This window comes from Diplodia seriata (assembly GCF_021436955.1).
Source record: "Diplodia seriata strain FDS-637 chromosome Unknown scaffold_13, whole genome shotgun sequence".
Taxonomy (NCBI): Eukaryota; Fungi; Ascomycota; class Dothideomycetes; order Botryosphaeriales; family Botryosphaeriaceae; genus Diplodia; species Diplodia seriata.
Window position 1 is genome coordinate 350,911 of NW_027117320.1, and position 16,009 is coordinate 366,919.

At 56.9% G+C, this 16,009-nt stretch overlaps 5 protein-coding genes across 5 annotated transcripts; 3 read left to right on the top strand and 2 right to left on the bottom strand.

The window, feature by feature from the left end:
- Nucleotides 1-585: 585 nt before the first annotated feature.
- Nucleotides 586-1,980, top strand: SLS55_010562 (uncharacterized protein; the record flags this gene model as incomplete). Its single annotated transcript, XM_066781943.1, has 2 exons — nucleotides 586-590; nucleotides 672-1,980. 2 exons carry the CDS (start codon nucleotides 586-588, stop codon nucleotides 1,978-1,980), a joined length of 1,314 nt encoding a protein of 437 aa, XP_066627755.1.
- A 5,700-nt stretch (nucleotides 1,981-7,680) lies between these two features.
- On the top strand, nucleotides 7,681-8,895 carry SLS55_010563 (uncharacterized protein; the record flags this gene model as incomplete). Its single annotated transcript, XM_066781944.1, has 1 exon — nucleotides 7,681-8,895. The coding sequence occupies one exon, from the start codon at nucleotides 7,681-7,683 to the stop codon at nucleotides 8,893-8,895; it is 1,215 nt and encodes a 404-aa protein (XP_066627756.1).
- Nucleotides 8,896-9,058: 163 nt separating this feature from the next.
- Nucleotides 9,059-9,494, bottom strand: URM1 (Ubiquitin-related modifier 1; the record flags this gene model as incomplete). The annotated part of the gene is made up of 3 exons (XM_066781945.1): nucleotides 9,059-9,176; nucleotides 9,235-9,399; nucleotides 9,448-9,494. 3 exons carry the CDS (start codon nucleotides 9,492-9,494, stop codon nucleotides 9,059-9,061), a joined length of 330 nt encoding a protein of 109 aa, XP_066627757.1.
- Nucleotides 9,495-9,851: 357 nt separating this feature from the next.
- Nucleotides 9,852-12,950, top strand: ELP2 (Elongator subunit elp2; the record flags this gene model as incomplete). The annotated part of the gene is made up of 2 exons (XM_066781946.1): nucleotides 9,852-9,983; nucleotides 10,239-12,950. 2 exons carry the CDS (start codon nucleotides 9,852-9,854, stop codon nucleotides 12,948-12,950), a joined length of 2,844 nt encoding a protein of 947 aa, XP_066627758.1.
- Nucleotides 12,951-13,698: 748 nt separating this feature from the next.
- On the bottom strand, nucleotides 13,699-14,929 carry SLS55_010566 (uncharacterized protein; the record flags this gene model as incomplete). The annotated part of the gene is made up of 3 exons (XM_066781947.1): nucleotides 13,699-14,082; nucleotides 14,148-14,690; nucleotides 14,807-14,929. 3 exons carry the CDS (start codon nucleotides 14,927-14,929, stop codon nucleotides 13,699-13,701), a joined length of 1,050 nt encoding a protein of 349 aa, XP_066627759.1.
- Nucleotides 14,930-16,009: the final 1,080 nt, after the last annotated feature.

Sequence of the window (16,009 nt, forward strand, 5' to 3'; positions counted from 1 at the left end):
GGGGGCTTGCACCGCGGGCGCGAGCAAAAAGGTAGGACGGATCCGCTACAACCCACTCCCCATCGACGTGCTCGTACGCCGCGACGCAAGATGAGTACATCGTGGTCAGTCTGATGCAAGGCGCAACGCGTCCACGCCGGGAAAAGCTAATCTCGTCCGACTGCAGTAATAACTGCCGCACCAAGCATTACAAGTGTCCGTCTTCTCCGGGTATGACACCAGCGAGAGGTCGTGCTGATGGGCGCAGGCGACGGCAAGGTGCCTCAGTGCGGCAGATGCGAGCGAACCGGTCGACCCTGTGTCCGCGAGAACCGCTGGAAGTTCAAGCACCGATACTTCCCCCGAAACGACGAGAAAAAGCAAAAATGGCTCCCCGTCCCTCCCAAAGGTCGCCGTTCTCGTGCCATCCATCCGCAGCCTGCCGAGACACTGACCAGCAACAGTTGACTTTATCGCTGAAAATGGCATCGACGGCCTGGACTCAGACGAAGAAGACGGCATACGGGAGGATCACGGCACCACTGGCGTCGTTCTGAGCAACGATATTTCTTTGGATGCTGACATAATTCTGGACCCTCTTCTGGTATGTTGTCAGCGGGAGAGCAGGACACATGCCAACACTGAAACTGCTCTCACCAGGCTCACTCACCACCTCCGTTCCCATCCGTCAGCCATGACGACCCGGGGCCCCTCTCGCCCTTCATATCGCTCACGTCCTCGGCATCCTGGCTAGCGGACGTCGAAAGGCTCCACTCGATAGCAATCAGCACCCCTCAGTCGACCGCGAGCACGCCAGGGCGACCGCAAAGACCCAACCAATGGCCGCTCCCAGTCGAAGAGGAGGCCATGCTGCTCCGATACTTCATCGAGAACATTTCGCGTTTCGTACGTCTGCCCCTCCCTCCCACTGTCCAGCAACAACAGACTCACAACCCCTCTCTCTCACAGTTCGACGTCAGCGAGCCGATCCAGTACTTCCGCGTCGACATCCCGCAGCGCGCTCGCACCAACGCCACGCTCGCCAACGCCATGCTCGCACTATCCTCGCGCATCCTGCAGTGGAAAGCCGGCTACAGCCCGCACGTCGCGGACCGGTACTACCAGAAGTGCCTGGAAGCCCTCATCCCCGCCCTCGGCGACGAGGCGCTCGTCATGGACGACACATTGCTCGCGGCCACCATCTTCCTGCGCATGCTCGAGGAGATGGATTGTACGTCTTCCCCCCCAATCCCAACCCCCCACCCGTTTCGTCCGCCCGTCCAGGCTGACCCGCGACCCCCAGCACACATATCCGCCCTCGACGACGGCGGCCGCCACCTCAGCGGCACGCACGCCATCATCAGCATCGCGACGACGTCGTCCTCTTCCCCGTCTCCCCCGCCCCCCACGGGCTTCCGCCTCGCCGCCTACTGGACCGCCTTCCGGCAGGAGCTCTGGCTGGCTCTGCACAAGCGCCAGCCCGTCACTTTGTCCGTCCGGCGCGTGTGCGGCTTCGAAAACGTCGACGGCGACGGCGAGGAAGGATTCGCCCCCGCTCCCGACTGGACGTGGTGCCAGCGCGCCATCGCGCACTGCGGGGATGTGTTGGATTGCATTTTCGGCGGCGGGGATGGCGGCGGCGGCGGCGGAAGGCGGACGTGGGAAGGCTTGGTGGGGGAGAATGCGCGCTGGTGGAAGGGCGTGCCGTGTGGGTTTGAGCCGTTTTTTGGGGGGTTTGAGGGGGAGGGGGACGGCGAGGGGGATGGGAAAGGGTTCCCCGAGTTGAGGTTTCATCTGGAGTGGCACGTCATGGGGTCTGCGTATGCGGTTCTGGCGCGCTTGCTGCTCGTCGTGCATGATCCGACGGTGCCGACGATTGGCCCGCTGAGGAGGCAGGCGATTAAGGAGATTGATGTGAGCTTTGCTTTTTTTTGTTGCCTCTCTCTCTCTCTCTCACTGGCATGCTTTACTGACGAAGAGACTAACTACTGTGGCATGTAGAAAAAAGCACGGCGCGATGTTCGGATCCTCTGCGGGATCGGCCTGTCCAACGACGCGGTGCCGCCCGCCATTTTGATCTCCTGCATGGCCGTGACGCTCTGTGAGTACATGCATGGCGGCGATGGATGCCTCGATTCCGGCCATTATGGTTTGGCCTGTGCGCTAACACGTTCACACTTTCCCAGTCGCCGACCGCTTCACTGATCAAGCAGAACAGGAGCGCCTCTACATGGTTCTACTCGAGACGGAGAGGAGGCACGGCTGGCCGACGGCCAAGGCGCGGGCTCAGCTCAAGGAACTGTGGGGGTGTTGATTGCTGCCGCCGCTGCTGCTGCGCCTTGGTGATCAGTGATCAGTAATCGGCCGGCGAAACTCAACGAAGCGAATCGAGATTGATTCGAGTAAGAGAGAGGTCCGTGATGGTCAGGCGGTCACCATACTGGCCGAGTCAAGTAGGAAGAAATGGGCTCGGCGTGGAGTGATGGGGCGTCATCCTGCAGTGCGTATAATGATGGTCTGGGGCGATCGAGGCACAGCCACCCCGTCTGGCGAACCAATCATCGAGAACATAATCGGATGACGGATCCTCAAGGTACGGCCGCTCTAGGGCATTCGGTGAAATTTTTTAAAGTTATTGAACTCCCAAGATTGGCTGACCATGCATAAGGATAGGAGACAGTCGGCCGAGGGTTTACTTCGGTTAAACCTACATGGATGAGTGCGGGCATTGAACCAGTCGTTTATTGGAACGACCCGTAGCGGTGGAGACTGGAACCGTTGAGTACTATAGGTTTCCCCGAGTGGTTTCGCCGTTAATCGGCTGTTGACTGACACTGGCAGTGCCGAAAGCTAATAAGGTAGTTGTGGCGAGATGCTTGGTTGTAGCTTCTTGATCGGCCGATGCTCGCATCTGGGACTCGGTGCGGCTTCAACGCCCGTCCGGCGGGTTGCAGAATGATTGAACCACCCCGTGACCATCTTATAGAGATGCTTTGGCGGATTCATGCGGACTGTTGAATCCTTATGTCTCGATGTATATGTCTAAGGTTCAAGTCTCGCATCTCCGCCCGCAGATCTGCTCCTACTAAGCATGTGGGATTAGTGTAGCATCCTTCGTAAAGCACGGAATAATCACGTCATCGTTTGCACATTTAACAGTAGATAGCATAAACAATAGACTAAATTCATGCTCAAAGCCTGCATATCATCACCGAAAGAGCCGAAATCCCGAACACAATTTCCAATGCCGATGGTTTCCTCAGTGTCACGCTGTCCATCTTTCCGCCATAGTTCATACCAAAGTAGATCGTGGCCCAGTGCTCCGTCTGACAATACGTTTACGAATTGAAAGCTCAATCCCATCAACACTCTGTTGTTCATCCTCATCCTCAGAACCTCCAGTTTCATGATCAACCGGTACGACACAAACTTGCTCCATCCCTGGCGTCTTTTGCATTCCAAACCTCATGTTCTCCCTCCCGGAAGCACGTATCCAGTCACCGACGTCACTGTCGTCGGCCATTGTAGCTCTTTCCAGTAGTCCTTCCGTCTCCGGTCCCACCAGTTGGGAAACTGCTTGCCAGGCACTATTCAGCCTGCTGTGTCGCGTTGTTTTGATGAACCATGTCGTTGCGGTTGCGAACAAGACCAGATGCACCAAGAGGTTGGCTGTGACGATCGAAAAGCCGTTGAAAGATGAGGGAGCTTGTGTCGACACTATCGAAGTGGTCGAGACCCGCTGCTTGCGAGTGAACAAGTTGAGCCAGTCGTAGTAGGCTGCGCTCATAACGGCTGTGCTCAAAGCTTGCCAAGCGAGAGCTGGGTTGTTCGTGTCGTTCAGGACATCTTCTAGAAGATTCTCCCAGCGAATATCCAGATCATACTTTCCGAGGCTAAGCCCACAAGATGGATTTGAATCATCATTATAACCCATCGGAAGCCACACCAAGCTGCTGAGGAAATCCGAGGCCGTTGACTCTACGTTATACGAGCTTGGAATGCTCACGTTAAAGGAAGCTACCTATATTTAGCACTTGTTTCAAATCGAGACTGAAATGAATCCTTACACCAGCCTGTACCAGTGAGATTGCTATCCGCATTCCATTGCTCAGAATACCTTTTCACTTCAGACCTTATGGGGCTTATATCAAGCTCAAAAAGGCTTCTGTCGATACTTGGGGAGCCTTCAGCGCCGAGATACCGTCGTAGCTCTGTCGTGTCGAACCTCTTGGTGTCAGGGATCCATATAGGAGTCGGGTCGTTGAATTTGTCGAGTTTCTTATTCCAGGCTTTGATGGAGAAATCTTGAGGATGGTAAAGTCGTGGACTCCAACTGAACTGGTACCTGTGGCTGTTCAGCCCTTTCTCAAAGGCATACTTGAGATTCTCTTCATACCTACATGGAATCGAAACATAGCGAGGCCGAGATTGAGGAATTAGGAGAGCTCTCAGCCGTAAATTCGAGCCAGACGCCTCTGCTGTGAGCCGAGATGGTCAGATCCGTATCTTTATCCTGATCAAGTCGCCGCATGATATTTTTCAGTCCGCTGCTCTTTGTGAATAAGAATGCTCGACCGAGCTCTACTTCCCAGTGAGTAGTGCCACCAGCATGACTACCTATCCAGTGCAATGTTTGGATGCCAGATTCTGTTGCGTTCAAGAGCAGGAGCCTGTTTTGGATTGTTATATTATTCGTTGGATCAAACTGATTCACAAGGCCGCCATAAGATCTTGGAAGCCCACACATTACTATGGAGTTGGAGGATTGGCCTTCCTTCTCATATGATGTATCAGAGTCTGAGACCTCCGCGGCCAACTCACAATAGAGATGGTATGCAGTGCCGTTATATCTCAATATGTCCGCTAAAGCTTCCGGAATTCGACCAGGGGATACGGACACCGAAAGATACAGGGATCCGCTAGAGGTGAGCCCAAGACGTAAAGTGGCATCTGAAATTTCTGGTCTGACACAGACGACTCGAGAGTCAAACACGGCGGCGGTTCCTTCGTATTCGACAATAGGCGAGTGCTGCGCATCCAATGGTAGCAATGCACGGGAGCTTGGGCCTGTGTCGACTATGGAATCTGGAAGAGAGCTCGGCTTTTCCGTCCACTCTGCGAAAGGAACAAAACCGCGCGGCTGGGATCCCAGATAGTCTTGACGCTTCGAAATTGACACAGGAACGTTGTGAATATAATCTTGTAAGGAGAATCCGATTCGCGTCTCGTTGGTTGAAGGGAACCCACGCACAAAGATTGTGCGAACGTCCCACAGCAGCAGTGTGGATGTGAATTGGGATACGAGTGAGGAAACGGCGAGGGAAGTTACAATGAGGAAGGCCAGCACACTCTTCCGCCACTCGAGGTTCTTCCAAAATGGCCAGAAAGATGTGATTGGGCCCGTATTGGAGTGACGCATAAGCGAGTAGCTCGCAATTTGCTGGAGGACCACGCCGTTCTGAGTCTTGTTGGAAAGCTCAAGAGAGACCGAGGCCAACATGGAAACTGCGGTTGCTGCTTGTATTGATACGGCAAGCCGGATCGCAATAGTGGACAGAGTGATTACCTGTCCAAGAGACTCGCTCAAGATGACTTTGTGCCAGTTCTCGTTTGTTTCTCCACCGAACCAAAGTAGAATCAGCGCGGAAATAGACCCCAGGAGCGCAACAATGGCAAAGACATTGGTCGCGATGAGCTTGGTGCCGAAGCGTTGGACAACTCCTGGGTATGGGTCTGCCGCGAGAGATGGATATTCTTCCTGTTGAGTTTGCCTGGGGTGCAGGCTTTCTGAAGCCCGGGGCGGTGTCACGGACGAAGAGCCGCTGGTGTATGATTGTGGATTGAACGACTTTCGTACAGTGGCTGAGTGTGTCGATGAGCCATGCAGCAGGTTGGCAGGTTCCATGGCATCGAGAATGTGAGTATTGGACGCATCTGACATGACAAGAGGGGTTGTGTTGGGAATTTGTGTGGTATACAAGTCCTTGAAAGTTGAGACGATTGTAGATTCGAAACAGCGTATAGGGAAGGGAAAAAAAGAAGAACTTGCAGGCCATCCTTATTATGAAGCAGTCCTGAGGGCAGTGCGGAGGTCTCTGCTTAGGACATTGTGACACAATAGTTGCAGCCCTCTCCGATCCCAAAAAGTTTGCATGAGCTGAAAAACAGGCTGAACAATGTGGGGGCGCACCTGCACGACCTTGTGTTATTCTGCTATTTTTGAGAAATCAGCGCTCGCTTTACACGCCCTTACTGTTAGTCTACCTCCGGCAAGACAACGCAGCACAGCCGGCTCGGTAGAAAGCATTCCTCAAGGCTATGCAACATGGAAACCGTTTGCGCAACACACTCGGCCACCCACACCCAACCTCTGACACCTACTTGCCTTCAGCTGCCTATCAGGCATCCGTAGCCTGACCAAGCCTTCCCAGTACAAAGTTCACTGATTCGGCAGGATGCACACGCAGACAAATAGTAACACATGTAAGGGGTATGCCCAGGAATGCCCCAATGCAGTACAATGAAAAATAAGAGTTGAGTCTGATTTTGCGCCGCGCCTCAAGCTCTCATGCGGCCGGGGAAGCTTGAGAGTACATGTATTTGAAAGCCGAATAAAAATTATGAGTTCCTGCCTAAAGTAATAAACGCGATTAGGCAACGAAAACCAGCAGAGACATCGTAATTGCCAATGAGGCTGCAAAGGCAAAGAGACTGATTCCGCCATCGTTGGGTGCAGTTGTGGCGCGTTCCGCGAGGAGCTGCAGGTGCGACTGCTCGGACAGTGAGCTCTCACAGTGTCCGATCCAGAACCTTCAAAATTCTAGCATCTCTTATGAAGCAATCTATGGCTTTTCTAGGTTCCATCTGTACTTACTAAGAAACGCTGGTATGTTCCCTGTCCACCATGCTCACCAGCTAAGGCAAGCAGGCGCCTGCAAGTGACTGGGGAGAACTTTCCGACACCGAAACATTAAAGTAAGGGACAAAAAAGACGGATCTGTGAGGACGCAAAAGTATACTTCTTAACTCATGCAGAAGCTGGAAAAGATATGCACTCTATACTTTGGCGGTACAGGGCCAGGGACGTCCCGCGTACCACTGTTATGAATGTCCCCGCCGACCTGTGTTGTCCAGCGGTCGGCGGTGCGAGAACGCGGCACTTGCGACACCACGCCAGGGGAAGGCAGCCTGACGCTTTGAGCTTGTGAGCCTGGCGGCGCCGCGGCTGTCTGCTTTTCTGTGGCAAAAGTTTTTCTTGCTATGCTGGGGCACTGAACAGGAACATGACAGATGCTAAGGTAAGGCGCAATCCAAGCTCGGGAAGTGGACGCAATGTACTTTCGTGGATTTGTTGAGATACTAAGATGCACCCTTATACCTCGTCCATGTCCGACTAATTACTTCACATGTAAATGACCGAAGGTACGAAAAACTGCTTCTACATCTGGATGTTGGCTTCAACTCCAGCGTCCAAAGAGCGATAAGCCAGTAAGTGGTTGTGGCTCTGCCAACCCCCAGACGATCAGGGAACTCATACAAGCAGACTCACTGTCTTCTACTCCATTCACCTGTCCGATTGGCAGCTCTTGGCGCTGTCTGCTCCTACATAAGGCCTCTGCTGCGTCCAGGGCACCTACCCTTTACACCGCACCGGACAACACCAACTTTGCGCCGCACACTGACGCTGCACTCTGCAACGCCATGGATTTCGATCCACCCGCCGCCAGCTCCATGGCTCTCTCTCAAGGAAGTACCCTCGGTATCAACCCCGACCCGACGGACGAACTTGTCGCGGCCGAAATCCAGCAGCCGGCCATGTCGCACCCCGCCGCCACTCCGCACGGACAGAACGGCCCCAACCCCGGAAGCACCTTGACCGACGGCGACGTCGAGATGTCGGGTAGGGTTTTCGGCGGAGGTGCCTTGGGTCAGCCACAACAACAGCCCACGCCCGGTCCTGCCAGCAACGGCGCCCAGCAACCCTTCGGCCAGCTCATCACCAATGCCAATCCCGACCATGCGCAGCCCGGCCACGCGGAAACCAGCGGCCCTCAGCCCCAGAAGATGCCGCAAAACAACCCCGGACGCGTCTGTGAACACATCCAAGCTAACATGCACGCCGCCATCCAGCGCGGCGACAGCAAGACCGCCGGACTCCTCATCAAAGCCCTCGTCACCAGCCGAGCGTCGAACATAGCGAGCAAGCCGCAGTCTAAGAAGAGCAAAAAAGCAAAGAACGCGCCGGCAAAGGCCAGGCGGAACTACGAGACCATCGCCATCAGGAAAGTGTGCCATACCGTCCGCCAGGCACTGTTGAACCGGTTGAACCAGCAGCTTCAGCGCGACGGCGGCGTCGACGTTGCCAGCAGCCAACGCCCCGGCCTCGTCGGGCTCGCGCGCAAGAACGCGGGCAGGCACGCGTGGTCGCTGACGAACGAGGCGGTCAGGAACAGGCAGCCGGTCGCCGACGTCGACCTGCTGTCGCGCGAGGAGGCGCGCCTGCGCGACGCGGCCGCGGCGATCGAGCGGAAGCGCGAGCTCACGGATGGGCTCCGCGCGCAACTGGAGGAGTTGGGGGACGGCATGATCCCGCCGCGCTCCGACTTCGCTGTTGACGACACGATGAAGCTTGGCGCCATCGAGAGCGCGAAGAGGCGCGAGTTCAAGGAGCTGCAGCGGCACTTGAGCTACTTCGAGGGAAAGATGGATCCCCGTGCTGCTGCCAAGGTTGGGAAGGAAATGGCCAACAAGGCAAACAAGCAACAAGAGAAACAGGAAGACTTGAGCGGTTTGATGGATGGTTTGAGCAAGATGTCGGGCTTCTCGCTGTCCGAGGCGGGCAGTGGTGACGAGGCCAGCGAGGCTGACGACGACGAGGACATGGACATGGATATGGAAATGGACATGGCCGTGTAGAAGCAGCATTGCGAGGGTATCGGGTGCCCATGTTGAAGGATCTCAACTAATCAACCAGCTTCTACACATCGAGGGTGTTAAAATGGCACGGATGCAGGGCGATTTGAACCTTGGGATGGCTTGAAAGTAGGGTATATGCTGTCCTTTATTTCTCATCCAAAATTCATCCACCATGCAGTGTGGATACGAACAGGATGTTATCTCCCTTCTGCACTTCGTACTTGTCTTCACCTTCGAGCTCCCAGTCTGCCTCGTTGATGAGAACCAGGATACCGGGTCGCCTTTGGCTGATTAGCAAGCACAATACGTGGTGATTGTAGAGAAATGGCTACCACTTACACAGTGTCATCAAGCACAAACAGGTCCTTCCTGGGATCTCTCATGATGTTCTTGCAGAGGTACTGGACAAGGAATGCTACGTTTGCAGGCTCGCCATTTTCGTCCTTGGCGGGCAGGGCGATGTCGTGCTTGCGCTGGTTTGAGAAGAGCATCTCCAAGCCACCGCTAAGTCTTTGTCAGCGACTGCAGATGCTTAAATGGGTCTGTACATACGTGAATTCAACCGTGATGGGGATGGCGCCGTCATTGCTCGTCGCCATGGTGCGGGGTGATGGCCGACGGTGCGGCAGCGGCAACAAATTTCGGGCTTCCTGTTGTGGGATTGCGCGGTAGGCAAGAGTGCAAAGGCGTTGGGTTTGACGAATGGAGGCTTCTGATTGTTGGTCGGCGATGGTTGCGATGATGTCGTGGCGGATCAGGCAGCGTCGCCCGCGGGGAAAATTTACGCGAGCGGCTAGCGCGACGACGCTGCGCAAAGAATTCTGTGGTGTTGACTTCCATCATCTCCGCCCAAGCAACTCGCTCGCTCACATGATCGCTCCTCGAGTCCACTAGAGCCCGGACCAGGAAGACAGCTGCCGGCATCCACATCGGTATTGACTGGCGCGTTTGGCGAGATGGTGCAGGTGGCGACAAACTTCATTGCTGCGGGCGGCAACAGACAGCCCAACGCTGCCGACTGGGACCAGCACGGCTCCGGCTTGCTGGCTTATGGCGCTGGAAACAATATTGCTCTGTGGAATCCCTTGGTATGTTTCAGTCCTCCATCACTCTCCCATGTCCTTTTGCGTTGTCGTATTTCTTTGATGGCTGTACTCTGTCGTTCCTTCATGTGGTGGCCGCATTGCTTACATCAGTCATCGCCTTTCATACTATGTGCAATTTGCCGTTCTTTCACATATAGTGAAAATATGCTGCCTTCCCCAAGCAGATCCACTCATTTTTCTCTTTCGTTTCCTTCATCTTTCTCTTGTACGTCTATCTCCCTCTGACATGCAAAAAAGGACCCTACATATCGCGGAAGCTATGCCGCACTTTCGGGCCACACCAAGAACGTCAACGTCGTCAAATTTTTCCATGCATCCACTTCCAAAGAGACCATAATCTTGAGCGGAGCTGCCGACAACACCATCAGGATATGGGCTACGGATGCGTCCTCCCCGACTGGCTTCCATGAGAAGGCGGTGCTGACAGCCCACACCGCATCCATCAACACCATCGCCGTGCTCCCAGATTCAGACATCTTCGTGTCCGGTGCCGCCGATGCCACTATCAGGACCTGGAAGCTCGAGCACAAGGACGACGGCTCCACAGGCGCCGAGCTGCTTCAAACCATCGACCTCAAGCAGGAGCCCAAAACCGCCTACTTCCCCCTCTCCGTCGCCCTGTCTCGCCTCTCGCCCACCACGCTCATCCTCGCCGCCGCGGGCACGAAGAACAACATCCAAATATACGTCCAACAGGCCTCCTCCCCCACCTTCGCCCTCGCCGCCACCCTCAAAGGCCACGAAGACTGGATCCGCTCGCTAAGCTTCGCCCTCGAGCCGTCCTCATCCGACCTGCTCCTCGCCTCCGCCAGCCAGGACAAGTACACGCGTCTCTGGCGCATCCACGCCGGCGAGGAGCTACCCGCCGCGACGGCGGCCGTAGAAGCAGAAGTGGACCCGGCGCTCGCCGGCAGCGTGCTCGGCCGCAGCCTGCACAACAAGGCGCACCGCATCGCCGACGCGGACGGGTCGCCATACTCGATCACGTTCGAAGCGCTGCTCGTCGGGCACGAGGACTGGATCTACTCGGCGCAGTGGAGGATGCAGGAAGCAGAGGAAGGAAACGGCAAACTCCAGCTTCTCACCACGTCCGCCGACAACTCCATCGCCGTGTGGGAGGCGGACCCGACGTCGGGCGTCTGGATCAGCGTGACGCGGCTGGGCGAGATCAGCGCGCAAAAGGGCGCAACGACGGCGACGGGCAGCGTCGGCGGCTTCTGGATCGGGCTGTGGGCGCCGGACGGGCGGTCCGTCGTCTCGCTCGGGCGGACGGGAGGATGGCGGTTGTGGACGCGAGGCTATCACGACCCGTCGTCCGCCGCCTCCCATGATGCCGAAAGAGCGAATGCCGAAGATGATGATCGCTGGACCCAGCGCGTCGCCGTGACGGGCCACGTCCGCGCGGTCCGCGACGTCAAGTGGGCGCGCGACGGCTCCTACCTCCTGACGACGAGCGCCGACCAGACCACGCGCCAGTTCGCGCAGTGGAAGCGCGACGATGGCGATGGCCAAACCACCACCTCCTGGCACGAGTTCTCGCGCCCGCAGATCCACGGCTACGACCTCAACTGCCTCGCCCCGCTGTCCACGCCGCTCCGCTTCGTCTCGGGCGCCGACGAGAAGCTGCTCCGCGTCTTCGACCAGCCCGCCGCCGTCGCCTCGCTCCTGTCGCAGCATTGCGGCATCAACAACACCGCCGATGGAGTCGCGGCGGGCAGCGGCGTCGCCAAGCTCCCCGACGCCGCCAACATCCCCGTCCTCGGCCTCTCCAACAAAGCCATCGAAACCGATGACGCCGCCGACGAGACAACCACCACCGCCGCCCCCGCCAACGACGTCACAGCCGGCGAGACCGAAGCCCGCAAGGCCGTGACGCTCACCCACCCGCCCACCGAAGACCACCTCTCGCGCCACCTGCTCTGGCCCGAGGCCGAGAAGCTGTACGGGCACGGCTACGAGATCAGCGCGGCGGCGGCGGCGACCAGCGCGGGCGGCGACGTCGTCGCCACGGCGTGCCGCGCGACGTCGGTCGAGCACGCCGCGATCCGGCTGTACGAGACGCGCGACTGGAGGCAGGTGTCGTTCGACGACAATGACGGCGGCGGAGAGCGCGTGCCGAGCATGCGGCTGCACAACCTGACGGTGACGGGGCTGGCGTTCAGCGGGCCTTCTTCTTCGTCCCCGTCATCGTCTGCCGGCGGCAGCGGCGGCGGAGACGAGTACCTCCTCAGCGTCGGCCGCGACCGCGTCTTCGGCATCTGGGGGCGGCGCGGAGAGGCGGCAGCACCACCAGCAGCAGCATCAGGAGGGGAACAGAGCCGCCAGCAGCAGCCGCGCTACACCCTCCTCCACGCCCAGGAAAAAGCCCACTCCCGCATGCTCCTCGGCGGTTCCTGGGCACCTCCGTCCCCATCATCATCATCATCATCATCATCATCATCCCGCGTCTTCGCCACCGCGGGCCGCGACTCCAAAGTCAAGCTCTGGCGCCTGACGACGACGACCCCGTCCCCTACCCCCGCAAACGACGACAACAACGACGAGAAGAAACCCCCCGCAACAACAATCAACATAACCCACCTCACGACCCTCCCCTCGCCCGGCCCCGTCACGGCCGTGGCCTTCCACCCGGACGTCGTCGTCGACGGCTCCCGCAACGAAATCGTCGTGCTGGCTTTCGGGACGGAAAAGGGCGAGGTGCTGGTCGGGCGCTTCGCGGCGGATTTCGGCGACGTTGTGGGTGACGGTCGAGGGGAGGAGGACACGGACAGGATGTGGCCGGTGGAGAGGGCGGTGGCGCCGAGTGATGTTGTGAATGCGTTGGCGTGGAGGCCGGTTGGTGGTGGTGGTGATGGTGGTGGTGGGGAAGAGGGAAAGGAGGAAAGGGAGTTGGAGTTGGCGGTGGGGAGTGATGATGGGAGTGTGAGGGTTTACGGGGTGAGGATCTGAGAGGGTGGGAAAGGGGACGAGATGATTTCTTCTTCGGAGGGATGATTGGTGTTGGAAGTGACATGGGTGCATCAGTGGCGAATCGATAGAAGTAAAAGGAGTCGGGACATCGTCGTGCAAGCAGAGTAAGGAACAAGACATTATACAAAACTTCACAGCTGCCCACATGACACAAGACCTCCAGCAACTCTGAAAACCAAACTCAATTATGTATAGCGAAGCGTGCATTATTAGTAGTATGTACTAATAGAGAATTCGTCAATAAGCAGAAGGATATGAACCAACGATGCACCAACACAGTGCTTCTCCAGGGCCACTTTCCAACTGTGGATGCGTGGAAGCACGACCAGACGACCAAAAAACGAGACACATGAAACACCATCCTTCCAATCCACCGTCTCATGCACAAGCACGCAAAACCATCCCGTACCCTTAGCCATCTTCCCGTCGATCCCAGTTCCTCCTCATGTCGTGGTGGTTTTTCGTCGGTTCGTAAAAAGAGGGAAGGAATAATTATTACACCCCACGTACCCTGGCCCGTCCTATTGGGCCATTATCTGTCCCCTTTACCTCCAAAAAACGTCTCGTCATATTGTTGAACTGTGCAGGCTTTTGAACAATTGCCTTTGCTGCAGTGATTGAATCCTGATCCAAATCCTACTTTTATGTTGGAGCAACCATCGACTGCCCTCGGAGGTACAGCCCTTCAAAGGGCAGTGTCTAGTATAAGCGTACGCGATTCATTCTTTTATGCGTTGTTGTTGCTGTTGTTGTTATTGTTGTTGTTGTCGTTTTTCGCCTTGAGACCGAAGTACAGGCCGAGCACGAGTGCGATGATGCAAATGATCAGGATGAAGACGAACAGAGTCCAGCGGCGCAGGCGGTTGCGGCGCTTGATATGCTCGATACCCTTGTCAAGCTCGATATGCGCCTGCTTGCCTTGCTCGAGAACGTTCTCCGTCTGCTGCTCGGTCCGTTCTACTTGGGGTTCCTGGAGGATGACTTGCTCGTTCAATTGGTTGAACAGCTCAGCAAGTTCAACCATCGTCTTCTCAATGCGCTGGAGATCGTTGTGACGGGCGCGAACGGAGCCGAGGACACTGTTGGCATGTGCAGAGCGGTTGGTCTGAAGCTGTTGAGGTGACGGTAATTAGTCGCTGCAGGCTTTGCATCACTTCAACCAAAATAGTCACTTACAGCACTTGCGAAAATTTGCTGGGGACCATCCGCATCACTCAGAGCTTGCTCAATTTCCGCATCGGTAGCCTCGGGGTTGACGATTTTGATCTGGCGACTGATCTGTTCGTTGTAGCGGACACGGTACTTTTGCTCAATCTCCTGGTAGCTCTGAAGCTCGCTCTTGAAGCTGTTCTTGAGGTTCCGGACCTGGCTGTCCTTGGTGACATTACCGCCGCTGCGGAGAGCATCGGTCTCGAGGAACTTGATCTCGTCTTTGATCTGAGAGTTCAGGAGCGAGGTTTGAGTAGCCAAGTGCTCAAGCTGGGAGTGCGAACTCGTCTCGGCAGTATCGGAGAGGAGGCGCTGGTGGACGGTCGTGATCTCGCCAATCTGGGCGGTGAGCTGGCGAATGCGCTTCTTGCAGCCATCGACGCGGGTAAGGAACTCGTCATTGCCCAAGACGCGCGAAGGAGCTTGGGGCGGGGCGTTCAAGTTGCCCATCTCCGTGTAATTGGGATCTTGCGAGTAGGTGGACGATTCGTGGCTCAGCGGCGGTGGGGCCTGTGCATGTTGCAAGCGCGAAGTTAGACAGATCTATTAATCGTCTGCGTGTCGACAAGCCGTTGCATCACTCAACGGCGCGACTCTTGAGGCCTGGTGGGCTGCGGTATACGAACCTGGCCGCCATAGGGATTGGAGGCGCCATATCCGGCGCCGGTGGTGGACTGGCCGCCGTACGGGTTCGAGTCGCCGTACCCGTCATTGCCGTAGGGATTGCCGCTATATTGCTGGTACGACATGATGGTGGTGTTGCGGGGAGAATGGCTTGGCCGGAGATGCGGGCAGCTCGAGCTCTCGGATGGGTGCGGATGACGTTATGCACAGCGCTGACGGAGCCTAGGCTTCAACGGAGCGGAGTAAGGGGGCGCTGGCGCGGCTGGCGGCGGTCGGTCCGTCAATTGCGGGCAAGCAAAAATAAAGCGCTACGGTGCGTCTCGGGTGTCGGGGCGCGTTGGGTGGACGGAGAATGCTCGCGGCGGGACGGCTGCGATGGAAGAGTTGAGGAAACGGAGAAGGAACAGAGAGCTGACAGCCGGGCGGGAGTGGAGAGTTAATTTCTCAAGCCCGAGGCGCAGCGGCGGAGCGCTTTGGCGACTTGTTGGCCAGTCAGCGACTAAGGGCAACTGGGCCAGGCATCAAGGCATGCCAAAACGGGCGGGTGCTGGGCTGATCCGCGGTCACGCAGTTGCGCCCAGCCGTCCCACCCCACCACAGCCACTCGGAGGGTTACTGCCACCCGCTCACTGCCGCAATCGCCTCCTCCTCACCTGCATCATCAGCAGCATTCTCAGCAGACGATGCCACGCGGAGGCCGGGCGCAGCACCGCAACTATCGATCTTTTGCGCACGGGTAATTTCCGAGCTGGCTGAAGCGAGGCCATGAAGTCACCGCCAGGCACCGGTGGGCCGCCTTAAGCTTAATTTGATCAGTTGCCCACTGCCAGGGTCTGGCTCAACGAGATTTGCAGCAAACCAACTTTTCTCAAAACATGGTGCAACGGCGTTTCACGGCTAGCTCGCTGCCCTACCCGCGCGGTTACCAGGCAACGCTTCGTTAGTCGCGAAGGGCCAAATGGTCGGTGAAGGACACGGCGGATCTGTCTTGACCGCTCTCAGAATCACGCCGTGAAGGATGAACGGTGTGGAGGGGCAGCCCAGCCCAATAATGATACGCCGGAGGTCTCAAAAACATTATGTGACATGTCTTGAGCCCTCAAGCCTCTCCATTGGTGACGAGTCACTTTATCGAAATTGTCGTTTCCCCGCATCGAAAAAAACCTTCCGCGGATCAAAAGGTACCAGGAACGCATCGAACTGAT